This window comes from Ursus maritimus, unplaced genomic scaffold, assembly GCF_017311325.1.
Source record: "Ursus maritimus isolate PB19 unplaced genomic scaffold, ASM1731132v1 scaffold_5, whole genome shotgun sequence".
Lineage (NCBI taxonomy): Eukaryota > Metazoa > Chordata > Mammalia > Carnivora > Ursidae > Ursus > Ursus maritimus.
The window spans coordinates 33,955,106-33,972,443 of record NW_024426663.1 but is presented as its reverse complement, the minus strand read 5'-3'; the positions used below and the strand labels follow the sequence as shown (position 1 = coordinate 33,972,443).

The 17,338-nt window shown below is 44.9% G+C and overlaps 1 protein-coding gene and 1 long non-coding RNA gene across 4 annotated transcripts in view; one reads left to right on the top strand and one right to left on the bottom strand.

Moving 5' to 3' along the window:
* Positions 1–17,338, top strand: part of LOC103663585 — a 114,285-nt gene that overhangs the window by 37,472 nt on the left and 59,475 nt on the right. The window contains exons 1-2 of one of the 2 annotated variants that reach the window (XR_005832473.1): positions 10,385–10,515; positions 11,961–12,078. This is a non-coding gene — a long non-coding RNA (uncharacterized LOC103663585). Of the gene's footprint in view, positions 1–10,384; positions 10,516–11,960; positions 12,079–17,338 lie in introns of those variants that run through there. The other variant, XR_005832474.1, reaches the window with a different exon arrangement.
* Positions 1–17,338, bottom strand: part of ZNF366 (zinc finger protein 366) — a 77,616-nt gene that overhangs the window by 6,691 nt on the left and 53,587 nt on the right. The window contains exons 4-5 of one of the 2 annotated variants that reach the window (XM_040622194.1): positions 9,398–9,572; positions 5,933–6,114 (exon numbers count right to left, since the gene is read on the bottom strand). In XM_040622194.1, the coding sequence (XP_040478128.1) occupies positions 5,933–6,114; positions 9,398–9,572 (357 nt within the window). Of the gene's footprint in view, positions 1–4,466; positions 6,115–9,397; positions 9,573–17,338 lie in introns of those variants that run through there. The other variant, XM_008691311.2, reaches the window with a different exon arrangement.

Genomic DNA, 17,338 nt, shown 5'->3' with positions numbered 1-17,338 from the left:
GGCCCACTTCCTGGTTTGCCTTCTTGCTGTGTCCTCACATGGTGAAGAAAGAGAGAGCCCTGGTTTTCTCCTCTTCTTGTAAGGGCACTAATCCCATCATGGAGGGCCCTCCATGTTCATTTCTTCATCTAAATCTAATTACCTCCCAAAGACCCTACCTCCAAATACTGTCACACTAGAGGTAAGGGCTTCAACATACAAATTTGAGGTGGGAGGACACAAATGTGTAATCCATAGCAACATGGTGGTCTGGGCTCAGACCGCTTGGGGATGAGACTCTGGATCACACTACTTGAAAAGCCACTGGGACTGGCAGAGGTGGTATCTGACAGTGACAGGGATCCAGACCGGTAATGGAGGAAGGAGAAGATGAGTATCAGCTGTGTCCTAGACTAATTACAGCAGTGGGTGCTAAAGTTTATCCCACTCATCTTCCTCTTCTAATTTTCCTTAGAAAGAGAGGCCCACTGGTATCCTGAAGGAGATGCTCCATGAATGTACATGAACAAGTGGACTGGAGTAATGTAAGGGGTGGACTGTCATAGACACAGGGATGAGTCAAACAGCGTCTCTTTAAGGAAGGGCTTATATCGAGCTGTTAGTCAGTAGACGGCCTCTAGCCACTGGCTCCTTCAGCATCTGTGCCTGCTACAGAGTCACACCGTCCTGAGGTCATGCCCTTTCCAGGACAGCCCACACCTGGTGACTGAGCAGAGTGGGGTGAGGAAGGAGTGTGCAACTACCCAGGCATGTCTGCTCAACATGGCACAATTCTGATGGGCAATCTTTGCTGTGAGGCACCTGCTATGTTGAGTGAGGCTTGGTCAGGCCTGCATCACAGTTTGTCCTCTCTCTTTACTCAGCCTTCTTTCCTCCCCTTTCTTTTCGCTGGTGCTAATCCCTATTAAATATCTTGCACCCAGATTTGTCTCATCATCTACTTCCAAAGAAACCAACCTGGTGCATGCTATGGCAGCAAATGAGGAACTTGCTAACTAGGTCGTTTGGAGCAACTTATTTCACTCTGAAATAACAACATTTGCCTCTCAGGGTTGTGCGAGGTTTGAATAAAATCAAGCGTGTGATCACCTGGCACCATGCTTGGCTTAGAACAGTGTCTGATATTTAAAAGGGAAGCCCTCTCAGAAATGGTGACTTTCCATGTCGACACAGCTTTGTGAGCTGAGAAGGGAGAGCTGGGTGTTCTGTCCTCTGGCCACTTTGTTGGTGATGATAATGGCAAATTCTTACATAGCACGCACCATGAGCCAGGCACTTTTCAAGTGTCTTGCATATATTAACTCATTTAACCTACAAACAACTTGGTGAGGAAGGTTCCTAATCTCATTTTATAGGTAAGGAAACAGAGGCACAGAGAGGTTCACAAACTGGTCACAGGTCCCAAAGATTGCAAGTAGGAGAGTTGGGCTTTGAACCCAGGAAGCGGACACCAGAACCTATGCTCATGCCCAGTATAGTACATGGCCTCTGGGTTCAACTTTATCCTACAAAGAACTTGACGCAGAATAAGGCAATCTTGCTGCTCACTTCCCACTTCCTCATGACACCCTTCCAGAACTAGTTTTTCTGAATGGAAAAGAAAAAGAGGATGAGGATGCAGATGGTCTGAGGTGCAGGAATCCTTTCTGAAGCCTTGAGGGAGGGAGAATCCAACATCTATCTCCCAGGGGTTGAAGCCCCAGAGGGAACCACCCTGGCAGAAGGGATGAGGGCAGGAGTGAGACACTGATAATGGCAGTTTCCTTGCAAAATTTCAGGTATTTACAAATAATCAACTCAGCCTTTTCAACATGTCTTTATTTGCTTAAATTAACAAAACATAGGTTACATGCTATTTTCAGGTAAACTGCTTTTTCACCGAAGCAGAAAGCGATATTCACAACTTGGGTTACTACATACTTGGAGTTTTAGTATTTAAATAGCAAGCCAGAATTCTGTACAAAATCAACATTTGGTGTAATGTTGTCCAAATATGCAAAGGATTTTAAATGTTAGCTCTGTTACATTTTGTTCCAGCAAAGCAGACAAAGATCATGATTCAAAATGCGATGTTATTATTTTATTAAATGCCTTTAGGGCTTAATAAATATAGTATGCACACTGGACTTTCTCATGCAGCTACTCATATACAAATATACCAGTTACCCTTGTGGGGTTATGAAAGGTCAGCCTCAGTCTCATGGCCAATGAGGAGTCAAATTTTTTAAAGAGAAAGAATTAAAGAAGAATTAGAAAGCAAAAAGAGGGAGGTAATCATAGGCCTGAATAAAAGGGATAAAAGAAAAATATGCCACTTGGCTGGTCAGTTGGCTATTTCAGAGTGACAGTGGTCAAAAGCCTGGAAAGCATTCAGTAGTGACCTTTTTCAGAATGTCACAAGAAGGCGAATGTTATGCTGCCCTAGCCCTTAGAGTGCTGATAACCTTGGATGGTTTTACCCCTTAATTCTCTCAGGGTGATCTCCATGGGCTGTCCTTCAGGTTTTCATTCTTGTTAATTAGTCCAGTAGGCAAGGTTGGCCAACCCTTCCCTTAGCTCCACACTTACGCATAGGTGTCCATATAATTTATCACCCAAACTGGGATACTTTTGAGAGTTGAGGTGATACTCTTAGTAATTATCCTGGTATAAACCAGGGTTGGTCCAGGCAAATCAGGGTGTTGGTCACTCAACAACATAAAAAACCATGACTTAAGCCTTAATTCTCACAAATTCAGTGTATATTTACCATCAGGCTAGATCTAATTAAGTCTCTCACACCCAGAGTCAAGAACTAAAAACAGGCTTTATAATACATTTCCTAACACTTTTTAAATTACTTTTCTTAGACATTTTTTTCTCCCTCAAAATGAAATTTTACTTGGAAGGCTAACACGAAAAACAGATGAAATGTGAGCCACTTTGAGTGACGTGGGTGTGAGCTGAGAGTTTCTCCTTCTCCCCTAGCAGCTTTGGAGGGGCCTAGGAGGGACCTCTGGCTCCTCAATCCACAATTTGGAAACCATCATTCTAGAACATACTCTCTCCAACTCAACATGAACTTGATTCTCAAACATTCCCACATGATTAATTTGGTGGGAAAAGACTAGAGCTTGCTATTCTAGATTTCCTGGTTCCAGCAAGGCATACCCAGAACCTATGTCTTCAACTACTATAGGCTACTGAAAGAATGAACTTGTAATAGGACCCCGAGAGCTGGAGGCCTCACAGACCATGCTGCCAGCCTCCTGCATGATTTTATCGGAGGCACTACTGAGCTATATCAATAATGAATGGAAGGCAATTTGCCTCTCCGAGGACTTGGGACAGTTTCCTGACATAGAGTTGTGCTTGTACCCATAGAAACCCACTCTATTCCCTTCAGCATCCCCTTTGCAGGAGCCTGAGCTCAGGACACTGGTGGTGGTTGGAAACCCAAACAGCTTTGGCATTTGCAGGGGTGGCAAGGCTGAAAGAAAGAGCTTTAGGCGAGGGGGCAGGAGAAATGTTAGGGATTGACAAAGCCCACAGGGGGATGATTAGAAGTCGGTGAGGCTCAGGGGGAAGCACCTTGGCCAAGAGAAAAAGCGGGCATCCAGCAGTCAGAGATGGGCCAGGGCTTCTCAAGAAATGTACTGGAACTTCAAAAGGAGAGAAAGCAACACAATAAACAGTACCTAGCTCTACAAATAAGAGTTGAAACTACCAACCAAGAGGCAGTTTTTACATAAACATAGACACAGTACCAGAGGGTCACTGCTTATGGTCAGTCACAGGTCTGCGACATCCCATGAGCACCGCTTTACTTGGCACCCGTGCCTAAGGAGCGCCTACAGCTGGGTTCAACTCACCCATGACAGTCATCGCCACTCACTAGAATCATGATTCAAGCATCTAGGAAGAAATAATGAGTCACTGTAGGCTGGCTATGTATTTTTAAACATATTAAGTGACCATAAACATCACAGGCATCATCTTCTAATACAAGGAATGTGTGTTTATACAGTGTGTGTGTGTGTGTGTGTGAGAGAGAGAGAGAGAGAGTGTGTGCACATGTGTGCATGTGTTTGTGTCCTTGTGAGGCTCTTACAGAACAAGTAAGAAGCTCTAAGTCAACAGTATGATTTCAAAGTCTCCTGCTCTATAGTTTAATGAGTCTGAAGCCAGAAACACGTATTTATGGATTCCAAGGGAGGGGTCTTGGGAGCCACCATATTAGCTGAGTCAGTTTTTCTCAATCCCGGCCGCACAGAAGAATCATCTGGAGGAATCTTTTAAAAAATACCAAAGTTGGGGCGCCTGGGTGGCACAGCGGTTAAACGTCTGCCTTCGGCTCAGGGTGTGATCCCGGCGTTGTGGGATCGAGCCCCACATCAGGCTCCTCCATTATGAGCCTGCTTCTTCCTCTCCCACTCCCCCTGCTTGTGTTCCCTCTCTCACTGGCTGTCTCTATCTCGGTTAAATAAATAAAATCTTAAAAAAAAAAAAAAAAAAAAAACACAAAGTTGGGGCTCCACTCTAGACCAAATTAAATCACAATCTCAGAGGTCGAGGCCTCAGCATTGGTGTTTTTTTTTCAAGTTCCTCTAGATGATTCTAACGTGCAGGCAGCATTGAGAACAGTGCAGAACTTCCCTTACCAGTAATTAGCTCATGGTTATTCGAATATTCTAAATAAGCAGCACTTAGATTGCAAGACTTCCTCCCCACACCCCTAGCTCCAGCACTGAGGGGAAAGCCGCTGCTCATAAGGCGACAACTCCTTCTGCAGCTACTTTATGGGGCACAGGGCCTCAGAGCAAGGTCACCAAGGAAGGAGCTCTGCTCAGGACACAAGGGGTTAGCCTGCAGACGCTGACCACTTTGGGGCCATCTGAAAATACGCTCCAAGTGCCACATCTGATGAAGGGAGCTGATGCGGATCAAAGCAGACCCAGGCAGGAATCTAAGTACTGCTGGTTTTTCATTAGTTAAAATTATTCATATTTTCTTGAAATTCTCTCTTATATTTGCAGCAACTACTTGAGAATATCCTCTTCAATACCTCACTCTCCTTGTCGTTTCTGGTATGTTGGATTATTTAATAAAGGTGATTTTCATATATACAACTACTAATGTTTTCATCTACCTGGAAAAATATTATAACTTCCACACATGCAACTAAATCATCATTAATAAGGTAACATGTCAAGCACTATATTTTTGCAACTAAAAAGAAGTTTACCATGTACTGCATATTAGTCAGAGGAAAACAGAATTTCTAAAAGCACCTGAGCATCAGCTTACGATTAGGTATCTGGAATACGTACAGTCTGTTATACTGGAGATGCATAAAAGAGCACTGAGGAGGACCCTGCATGTGTGGTAGAAATCAAGGGCCCAAGGAGTGACCTGAGAAGCGTTTACATTACTGAGGACAAATCCCTGCTCATTTAATCTGAGCCATTTTTAAAGATTTGCACCATTCGCCAGTCTCCAGCAAATGACAGCTCATGCAGAAAGCTATATTTGAACTGCCTAATTCTCATTTTCCAAATGCAATTTTAAAACTGTCCACTTAGATACCTAAAAGCACTGCTTGTTTTTCCATTTTCCTCTCCAGTAATTCTTTTAAACTCTCATCTCTGTGCTTGAAGTACAAGTAATCGGAAAAGGAGGGGCCCCGCCGGGCACTCTGCAGAGCCCTGAGGCGGAGACACTCTTCTCTGCAGGCGAATTCTCTCTCTTGGCTGCCCTCTGCCCTGAGGCTGTCCTTGCTCCTCTCCTGGTGCTCTCCTTTGGGCTTGTCCTCCTCCTCCTCTTCCTCCTCCTCCTCCTCCTCCTCACAGGTGTCTTTGAGTGCCCTGGGAGACTGCTCAGGCTGGGTGGGTAGATCGTGGGGTGTGAGGGGCTGCCTGCTCTGGGGGGCCAGGCCCGGGCTGTCTCGCCCCACCTCATAGCTGTTGTCCTCCTCCTCTTCCTCATGGCAGGAGCTGCCCCGGGCGCTCTCCCCATCTGACTGGAACACTGGCCCCTTTGCCCCACGCTTCTGGGAAAGGTCAAAGGGCTCATCCTGCTCCAGACTCCTCAGCACTCCCGCCGTCTGGGCCAGGGCAATTCTCCCCCTTCCAAAACCTGTGAGAGCAAAAGCAACATTCAGCCCCAGGAAAAGCTGTGAGAATGGGACATTGGGTGGTACCCAGGGCCATTTAATATAGTTTGATTTTACATTTTAAAAATAAATTCCCAGGGGCGCCTGGGTGGCTCAGTCGGTTAAGCATCCAACTCTTGATTTCAGCTCAGGTCTTGATCTCAGGGTTGTGAATTCAAGCCCCACACTGTTTATGGAGCCTAGTTAAAAAAAATTAAATTAAAATTAAAAATTTTTAAAAATTAAAATAAATTCCCAGTAAGGCTGTGGAGAGATGGGCCTTGTCACAGATGTAGTTTACATCAGTATAACTCCTTTAAGGTAAATTTGGCAACATGTACCAAAAGCTTAAAATAAGCTTAGGGGCGCCTGGGTGGCACAGCGGTTAAGCGTCTGCCTTCGGCTCAGGGCGTGATCCCGGCGTTATGGGATCGAGCCCCACATCAGGCTCCTCCGCTATGAGCCTGCTTCTTCCTCTCCCACTCCCCCTGCTTGTGTTCCCTCTCTCGCTGGCTGTCTCTGTCTCTGTTGAATAAATAAATAAAAAATCTTTAAAAAAAATAAATAAAAAATAAATAAATAAAATAAAATAAGCTTAGCTCTGACTGAGCAATTATACCATTGAGAATTTAAACTATGAAAATAGTCAGACAGGTGCACAAAGTGTATAAGGATGCTCATCACATTTTTTTTGCAGTGAAACTGAAATGATAGAGGTTTGTTTAGATAAATAATACAATGAACCACGTGTAGAAGATGTAGAGACCTACTGATAGCCATAAAAAAGTATTCTATATATTTTAAGTAAAAAACATATATTTATCATATATGTTTATAGTGTAGTCCCAATTTTATCTATCTTTATCAAAAAATATCTAAAAGAATTTATGTCAAAATCTCAAACATCAGGTGATTCTGACATTTTTCTTTTCACTTCTAATATATTTCTTATTATTTTCAGTGAGCATATATTTTACCATAAGAAAAAAGTAAAACCATAACAAATGTATTTTCATCTTGAAAAAAATATGTATACCATTTGGGGCCAAGGAAGCCTCTCCATAACTGGGCCCCTAAGCAGAGATAGAGAGGGCACAGAGAGATCCAAAACCCCTGTGTCTAACCACGAGTATCCCTGTGGTTGGGCACAGTAATGCGAAAGGGTCTCACTTTTAGTTTCAGTTTGAGGGCCCTGCAGGGAGGGACTTTCAGGAGCCAACAAACACATGGTAACACTACACCTGATTTGATCTTGAAGGTCTCTGCTCCTGGTGAGCCAGCAGTCAGGCTCTGAGGAGGAGGTGGGGACAATCAGGCTCCCAGGGTGGGGGCACATAAAAGAGGCAGGTGTCCAACTCAGCCTGCCTTATGATATTGTCAGGCAATGAAGCTGTCTTTAGCTTTAATCATATAAGGGGCACGGGGAGGATCTTTTTAATCTGAGTCATGATTTTTGAGCCATTTCAAACACTAGAGTGAAAAAGTGCTAACACCTTTTGTAGATGAAAACATTTAAATTGTTGAAAGCCTGTTAACTTTCAAAGCATCTCTCTGATATATAGTGATGCTCTTTATTTTCCCAAAAGAATGACAGAGTCGTTAAGTGCCTTTTAGGATTTGAGCCCCCATATGGGGTAAGACACAGTGACCAGGTTAGGCTTTCAAATGGAGGACTGTCTCCTCATTGCCTCCTGTCCCCAGCCCCAATGATTGAACAAACTTCATCTATTCCGGAAAAATCCAGGCCTATGTTGAAAATTGGCTCAGGCAACTAGAGCTGCAAAGAATAATTCAGGAGAAAACCAATCTCAGGGAAAGAAAACTGCTTTTGTTTTTTAACTAGAATTTTTTCAGAGCTTTTGCATAAACTCTAGGCTTTGTTTTGTGATCACCACAGCTCCCTGTCACTCAGGAGCAGTGTAAGCTCAGTGGGTACTGTGAAAAATAGGAAAACTATAATCATTCTGTTTCATGCTGTGGGTATGTGTGTATATTGTATTTATGAATACGTGTGCCTATTTGACCACCTCTCTGAGAAGGGTAGGAGAAGCGACCAACAGGAACCAATCACCCCGTGTGTTCACCTAGTGTAGTGAGCGCCAGCTTCATTCAGAAATACTGGAGTTGGAATCCCAGTTCTGCCTTCAGACTTGGTGTTTGACATCGAAAAGTTTATAACGCCTCTTGGTCTTGGTCTCCTCTTATATAACATGGGAATAACACAGGCTATTTTGTGAAATTGTGGTCACAAACAATAGTATTTCTAAAGTGCATAGCCCTGTGCTTTAGTCACACCAGTATCAGAAAACAGAAGTTCATAGGATTTTTAAAGTTACATATGCATGTGTCTGCTCTCCCTGCACACAGACCTTCCAGGGAGCAAAGATGGTCTCACTTCTCTGATCTCTTCGGCAGCACGTAGCGTGCTGTTCGGGATAGAGGTGCATTTCTGTTTGTTGAGGGACCACTGGATTAAGTAACTAAAGAGCAACCTGCTGAATTTAGTGGATCGGGAACATAAACTCTTCACAGCCAAAGGCCCTGGGACTGAGAAAATGAAAGAGGCAGGAACTGTTTATCAGTTCAGTGAGGACTCAGTGGGGAGGTGGAGGCCCCAGCTCTGCATTTGGGCCCATTAGCCCTACCAAGCAGGAAAACTGTCCCTGGGTGCATCTGGTTGTGAACACGAGGAGAACTAGCCTGCTAGAGACACACTTCTGCTAATGCAGAGCTTACAGTCCTGTTTTTTAGAAAGGAAAGAAAAATCACATCCTTTAACAGCAGTGTGAGGAAAAGGATCCAATAAAGTCTTTAGGGACAGGAAGGTCTCTGTTCAAATCTTGATTCTGCCACTTTTGAGTTGAGCGGCTTTGGGCAAATCAGTATCTTGAAGCCTCAGTTACCCCATCTGTAAAATGGGGGTAATAGAAGTTCCTCTCACCTTGAGTTGTTTAAAGATTGAAGGAAACAAGGCACCTGATGTGGTGTCTGGAGCAAAAACTAATAACAGTACTGACTAGCATCATTCTGATGGTCCAGTTTCTCCTCTATAATTCACTTTACGTACTGCCTTCAGATGTTAGCATTGTATTTGTTATAGTAATATTATAAGCCTCTTCCTTCTCCTCTGCTATGGTCTTGAAAATTATAATCCCTTTTCAGTGATAGGAATTGCCCCCCAAAGTAAAGCCCCCTACAACAAGTTCAGCTCCATTTTGTGATCCACTGGCCTCAGCAGCCTTGGGTGCTTCCTAGAAGAGTGATTACCTTGAGAATGGAGGCCCCACTCCATGACCCCATGCTTGACTTTCATGTGGCGTGTCAGGTTCCCCTTTAGGGTGAATTTGCTCGGACAGTAGAGACACTTGAAGGGTTTGCTGTCGGAGTGCAGGTGCATGTGGCCCATTAGGTTGTGCATCCGGTTGAATTCCTTCCCACACAGCTGTCAGAAACAATGATGAGGATAAGACAGGTTAGTCGCGGTGGTGCGCCCTGCCCAGATGAACCCCCACCCGGGCCCGTGTGAGGATGGATGTGCTTCTACTTTGTTCGGGTCTTGTCATTTTAAGCGACCTCCAAGTGAAATGTCCCCAGTGACATCAGGGAGGGCCTGGATTGTGTCCACGCTCAGAGGTGGGGCCGGTAGAGATGGGCTCATGAGATAGTGTTCCTATTACACAGGGATTTTTAAACACAAGGCACAACTTGCAAACCTATTACAGCTTCTTTTGAATGCAAGCTGTGGAAAAGGAGAAAGGCTGACCTGAAAAGCAGTGGCTCAAAGTGTGCTTCACTTTAATAGTAAGTGTGTGATTACTTGTTTAATATTTATGGAGCATTATAACATGGAAGATACTGTCCAAATGCCGCAGAGTATCACATTTAATTCTCACATCAATCCCATGAGATGGGTGCTGTTATCACCCTCATTTTACAGATGGACAAACTGAGGGATTAAGGCACTTGGCCAAGGCACACAGCTAACAGGTACTGGAGCTGGGATAATGACCTCAGGCCACTAGACACCAGAGTCCACCCCTCACCATCTGGTGTCCCCTCAATATAACCCTTTTGTTAGACTGTATCGTGCGATGCGTTTCTAATTTTTTAATTTGCTTATTTTGGGGATGGCTGTCAAAATTAGAAGGAACAAAGAGATCTAAAGGAAGGAATGTGTCTTCTCTGTAGGCAGAGATTTGAAGTACTGAAAATATTATCTCGGCATAAAAAAGTAAACATGTTTTATTTGTTTCTTTCTTTTTGTCATTTTGTCATTTATGTTTCCAACAAAGTGCAGATGCATGATGGATCAGAACAGTGGTTCTCCAACTTCTTTTGAAAGAACTGAACTGCCTTTTTGAAGGCCACTCATGCAGATGCAGAAGGTAGAAAACAAAATCTGCTGCTCTGGGTGCTTTCCTTCCTTTCCTTGTCCGCAAGCTCTAGCAGAGCAGGGTTTGGAGAATCCAGGCCTCCCCCGGCTGTGCTGGGAAGAATAGAAAGAAGGGTTTTCTGTCTGTGCTAAGGCTACAGTGTTAAGGAAGGACATCTTCCTTCCCTCCCCAACTCCAGAGGCCCATGTCGTGAGGGCAGCGAGATGGGGGGAGAGATGGCTTGGAAAGAGGACTCAGGGTACAGTGTCTCCTGAGGCTGACACCAGTTTTCCTTTCTCATGGAGAGATATATCAGGGACACTGTTGGGGATTCTGGATTGAACATTTATTAACGAAGGCACTGTTTCCTTCAGGTGGCCTTGGAGGTGAGAGTTAAGCTGGCCCTGGAAGAATGGGTAGACCTAACAGTGACCTTGGGAGGCCAGCCGAAAAGAATGCTAGGTGGTAAGAGGCAGCCAGCTGGGATGACAACTTTGTCACAGATAACCACACATGGATAATGAATAATTGGTTCTGTATTTTTAAATGATTCATATTTGGGGGTTTTAAGTACTTTTTTCCCTTTTTACTTCCTTACTGGCAAGAATGAATTTGGCATACTGGTGTCCCACACTCGGTATTCAGAGTACCTGCACACCACATTCATTTGGAAAAGGTGACCCAAGAGGGAAAAGGCTGAGAGTGTTGGTCTAACTTCAAAGTCCTGGGGAGAAGCCCTATGTGTGGGATGGATACTTGCTTTCTTTTATTCTCAATAGAGATGATTTAGTAAGATGAATCCACCTGTGTCTCAGCTTTGCCCATGTGTGGAAGTTCTGGTAGAGCACTATTTATTAGCTTAGCTTAGTTTATCCCCATCCTGGCTAAGGGGGAAAAGATTCGAATCTAGAGATTCTACATTACATATTTCCACTCATGAGTCGTTTTAGTAAAAGTATATCTCATTTGGTTTGTGGGATGTTTCTGAATTACTTGGAGTGAGGTTGCAGCAAAAGATCTGAAAACAGCACAAGCCCTGGGTGGTTAAGCACAAGACACGTAGGAGGAGAGGAGCTGGAGGCTGCAAAATTAGACTACTGCAATCGTCTAAGCTTGGATGGGTCTCATGGTAGTTTAAGCCAGACAGGATTGAAGAGATGGGTGCCTTCTGTATTTGACTCCTATAAAGGGGGAGATTCTACTTTTAGTTATTATCTCTAATTGCTAAGGTATTAGAAACTGGACTTGTCTGATGAAAGGGTTTTTATAAAGGAGATGGAATTTTAACCTAACCTTGAAGAATGTATAGGGTGCCATTTGTTTTTGGTTTTGTTTTTGTTTTGATACAGAATAAATCTTCTTCATTAAGTATTTTCAGGCACTCTGTTCAACCTTAAACTATAGGCAACATAGTGATCACATTTGTGATAATGACCAACCATTTGTTGTTGCCACAGTTACTGCCACTTGGAAGTCAGACGGATCATGCAGTTCACCTGCCCCAAGGTCCCACCTCCCCTTCCCCTTCCCCACCCCAACACACAGAGAGATGTGCACACATCAGAACGGCTACTGGTAAGTAATTTCCATTCTTCCTTAGCTTTAGACAAGCCACATTTTATGATCCTTTAACATAGCCCAGTGTGTATTTTTCTACTGTTATGTTTTTCTGACTCAATTCATTCACTCCTGAACATCATGGGACATTTTTAATGGTACATGAGGATATCAGGACATTAAAATGATATTGTCCCCTGAACTCAAAGCATATGGCTTTGGGGAAGGTCCACTGTAGGGCATGTCTGGTCAGCTGTATTATCTGAGGGTGATCGGTAGAGGACACTTATTTTTGTGCTGTTGGTAAAATTTATTTTTTATATATCAGTGTAAGGATACTTCATGGTTTATGGTAGCCTATTGGTCCAACCAATGGAAAGCTTTTGCAGGGTTGGATGAAGGTGTGTCAACTATGAAAGATGTTTGGGGCACTAAAAGGAGCCCTAGGTTATCTTCTGAAATGCAAGGGCTACCTTTCTTTTCTTTGTGGCCAACCTCAGTATCAAGCTCAGGGATATCCATATAGTAACACTTAATAAATATCTAAGTATTTAGTTGGGGGAATAAACAAACAAGTCAGGAAAGTATCACTACCCCACAGAAAAATTCCAAAAAGTAGCTATCACCAAATCTCTTCCTTTCCCCCACTAAAATGTATATAACTCTGTACACAACTAGTTTGTAAACCAAAATCCCTAGTGACAGAAGGATAAGGACCTGAGGTACTTGGACACTATTCACATCTCTGTGGTAGGCACCCTTAGCTTCTTCCTTTCAGCTTCTGATTCTTCCACAAAATCCTTTGGTCCTTACCCAGAATATCTGGCGTCTTCATCTTTCTCAGACCACCCTCACATGACAAGAGATGAGTATTGAAGATATTTTATGTCTGTGAAATTCAGAGACCTCTCAGTCACTGTTTGTGAAGAGAGGCCAGAGAAAGTGAACTGGGTGAATTAAAGATGGCACCCCTGGGTGGGGTTTGAAATGTAAGCTCCAAAAAGAATCATTATAGTAGGGAAGGGGAAGTAGACTGGAAGGAAGAAGAAGAGTTGGGAGGTATCACCAAAATGTTAATTTCTTCTCCTGGGAAAAGCAGTCAGTCTATGTCAAGGCCCCCCTATAATCATGAGGTGTGAGGCTAAGAGCTTACCCAAGTCCAGACTTGCTGAATCATCTCCTGCCAAGGCCTACGGGGATTAAATTAGGGCAGCTGTTGATACAGGAAGCTACTGGAATGGTGAAGTCTCAGATTTCATGGTGCAGGTGGTCATCTCAACCAGTCTGCCCCTCCTGAACTCTCAATTGCTCTAATGAGGGGTATTCCTGTGCCTCTGACATTAAATCTCAGCTTTTCCATCAAGACCCACTTTAATGCCTACTTTTTAAAAGGAGGGGGACCTCAACATTTAATAGAAAATTGGAACAAATGTTTTGAACTATCCGTTAAAAGTGGGTTGCACGGATCATTAGGTTTTGAGATAGCAGAGCAGAGAGGTGATGGTGAAACCCCAGAAGGATAGAGAACTTGCTCCATTTTCTCTTCTACAAAATGTCAATGATAATAATAGTTTCTTATGAAGGTTGTTGTAAGGATCAAATGAGATAATTCATGTAAAGGGCTTGCCAAATAGTAAGAGCTCAATAAATATTAGCTCTTATTATTATCATTATCATATGCACAGTAGACTCTTTTACACGAAGAAATAGAAAGATCTTTAGAGATAAGAGTGCTTTTTAAACCAAATTATTTGGAGGAAATATTAAAGGGAGGATGAAGTAAGGAATCCTTTGAGCAAATACTTGCCAGGTCACTTGAGGCATATAGAAATGGAAAGAGTTGTGCCTGACCCAGCACTGAGAAATGTGGTTGGAAAGAGAAAATTCATCCTGAATTGCAGCCTTTGGGAGAGCCCTTTATGCAGCTCCCCAATCCTCAGCCCTTTCAACAGCTGGCCAGTGCCCTGTTCACTCATCCAAATTCTGGCCTCCTCATGCCCCTTCCCTCCCTGTCCAGGGCCTGGAGCCACCTCAGGCCACTTCCCATAAGCTGCAGTGACAATGTGGACAGCCAGCGACACCAAGAAGTCAGCTGCATGCAGAGACTGGGTGATGGCAGCAGGCAGCCCTGGGCCAGAGGCCCACAGAGCCAAGAAGAGGCACTCCACTTCGTGCCAACCAGCCTAATCTGAGCCTGAGGACTGAGATGCACCAGGAAGCCTGTGTTTTCCTATTCTAAGAGAAAAGGTCAAAGAGCTGAAGCCTGCAGCCGAAGAGAATGGCCTCTGCTCAACTGCCCTTCCCTTACATTCTTCTCTCTCTCTCTCTTTTAATAAGAAGGGTGTTCCTTTCCTCAAAGAGAGAGAGAGGGAGGGAGGGAGAGAGAGACTGTAAACTGTCCAAAAGGACCGTGAGAAAACAGGAAGCTTTGAAAAGTACAAGAGAAAGCAAGATGAAATCTATTTGCAGGCGGGCCCCTGGGGACATGTGAGGCATTGTTAAGCAGGCAGTTCATACAGCTATATCCTTCCTTCTGCTGAGGAGGGCTTTGCTGCCAAAGGCTGCTATCTGGTCACTGCCTTAACCCCCTCTGTGCCAGCCTGAGAGCCCTGACCCAAAGTTCTGGGCCCCTAAAAGTCCCCAGCCCGTTTGTCCCCCATGAGACATCCAAGAGCTGGAGCGGGAAGCAAAGCCACTGTGGCAAAGGTGGTGGGGACCCTTTCCAAGGAGACCTCATCCTCTTCTATCAGCTCTGCCCTCCGCCTTCAGGCCTCTGCCTCAGACAAGGCTGCAGATGACCTGGTGATTCATAACTTAGGCAGCTCCCGGCTTCACCCATCTCAAAGGAGAATTTGTCCCGGAAATTCTGGATGGCTGCTTTTCCTGGACAGGTTTCCCAAAGACGGCAGCTGGTTCTTTGCTATTATGGAGTGTGGCTGCTACAAGGATAGCATCCAAATCAACCCCTGCGTGCTTACGCAGAATCTGGGAAGCATATTTCTGAAACATGGCTTAAGTCTACAGGCGCAGGTCTTTGGAGATACTCCAGCTGGCTCTACGAAGCAGGGAGTCCAGAAGTGGAGCCAATAGCTAAAGAGCCCAGAAGGGCAGTAATTTTTTTTTAAGAAAAAAAAAAAGAAATATAGAATGGAAACCTTTCCTCTCCTCTAATTTTCCATCCTATTGTTAATGCTTAATCTCACAGTAAGCGAATGTTTCTGCTTGCTGTGGACAGCTGTTTCCACTGAGCATGGGGCCAGAGAGCCAGTCCATGTTGCAACAGGGGGAGGGGCTTTATGTTAGGAAGGATTTTTAGTGGTGAGAAACCCAAGAAAGTAGAACCTGTTAAATAATCTCCCCTTCTTACAAGGTTTTGGGTCAAAGAGACAGGGCTAACTCTTGGAGCATGACTGGAGCAAGGTCTGCCTCTTTTTCCAGCCGTGTCAATCATGTAAAGGGACATCTCCTCCCTGTTACCCACGATAAAGCTTGGGTTTAGTTTTCTGGGTAGCTTCTCCAACATCGCTACGCAGTCAGCCAACCACTCATCTCTGATGGGCTATGACTTTTGTAGCAGTGAGCAAATGGCCCACCATTCTGTACCCAACTCCCAAAGTTCCATCAACCTCCACTCAGGGCCAGATTTCCAAGAATCCACAATGACACTGACAGGGAGTGAAGTCCACAGGACACCCTCTCGAGACAGCCCATCTTACAGTGGGATCTGGAGCTAGTTTACAAACACACAGAGCCCTGTCACATACTCTGTAAACTCAGGCATGCACTGAAATTCCTTTGAAGTGAAGAAACCTCCCACAGCCACTTATTTTTATTCTAATGATAGATACACTCTCCTAGGCGGCCTCCTGACCCATAGTGTGGTCTCCTGGGAAAACCTCCCCACCAGGCAAGGGTGGCCTTTACAGATGACTCGTCCAATTCCCGCAATAGGCCCATCTGCCACTGAAGAATATAAGCTGCGCATCATCTCAGAGCTGGCATTTCATCCGGCAAGCGTCTCTAATGGAAGCTGGTGCTATGAGCATACATCCAGAGCCTAATCTGCTCTCAAGGAGAGGTCTGAACCACAGAGTTGATCCTGAGGCACCCGTTGAACCCTGTATGGTGCACTAACACAGGGGTGGATGGAGGAGGAGGGGAGGCATAAAGCATCAAGCAAGGCTGGCTCACTGATCATTGGGCCCAGGCTGCACTATGATGCACGGTCTTCTGTGCACTGGTACCAGAGAGAACATTCTAAACCCTCAGATACCACCTGGTCCAAGAAATCCTCCAGGCCCCTCTGAGGCCCTTGACATAGGCACACAGAACTGCCTCTGCGTCGCCAGATCAAACCCAGCCTGCAAGCTCATATCCCTTGTCTCAGAGATATTTTCTGCCTGGTTTAACCACTACTGCTGGACCCGAACTGATGAGGTAGAAGTGGGAGTTGGTTGGACCGGACAGGTGTGGAAGGGATGGCAAGCATGGCTCCCTTCGTGTTTTAACAAGGTACGTGTTCGGCCACCAGTTGATAAGATAAAAAATACAGTTCATGCTCAAAGCCCAAGAGTAAACTCAGCATAACGCATGGAGAGTGACCAACAGTGCCTGTTTGCACCCCCACTGTAGGAGACAGCAAACCCCTGGCAGGCAGGAACAGCTCTGTTAAAAGCAGAGGGGGAAGTGGGAAGCAGGAAGGAAATTAAGGTGCCTAATGAGAGAGCAAAGAGGTGGGATATGGAATCCATAGGCTCATGTGGCCAGGGCTGGCTTCATGGACGTGTGACCAGTGCAGTCACACAGGCCCCAACTCAGAAAGGTCCTGAGTTTACCACCTTGAATATCTTAATAACGTTTAAACAAGGGGCCTCACATTTTCATTTTGTACCAGGCACTATGAATTATGTAGCCCCATCTGCATGTAGCTCCCTCCCCTTTTGGCTCAGATGACTCAAGATGGACATAAGTTGACTTTCAAACCACTGAGAACTTGAAGGAAAGGAGGGGAAACACAAGTGGGTGGCAGGAAAGGGCTGGAGGGAGAAACCTCCCTCCCCCACCTCCAGAGAATGCCCATACAGGTCTAGGGAAGCTCTGGTTCCTGACCCCTCTCACCCCGTCCAGGAGTGGCCAACACAGGAAAGCAGTTAGCTTCACAGGGGGTTCCTTCAAGTGGGGAGGGGGGACAGGGGACATGCTGTAGAGGGATTAAAGCAGGAACAGCCCCTCGGATGGACAGAGCATATCATTGGGACCCCATCAGACCTGCAGTAAC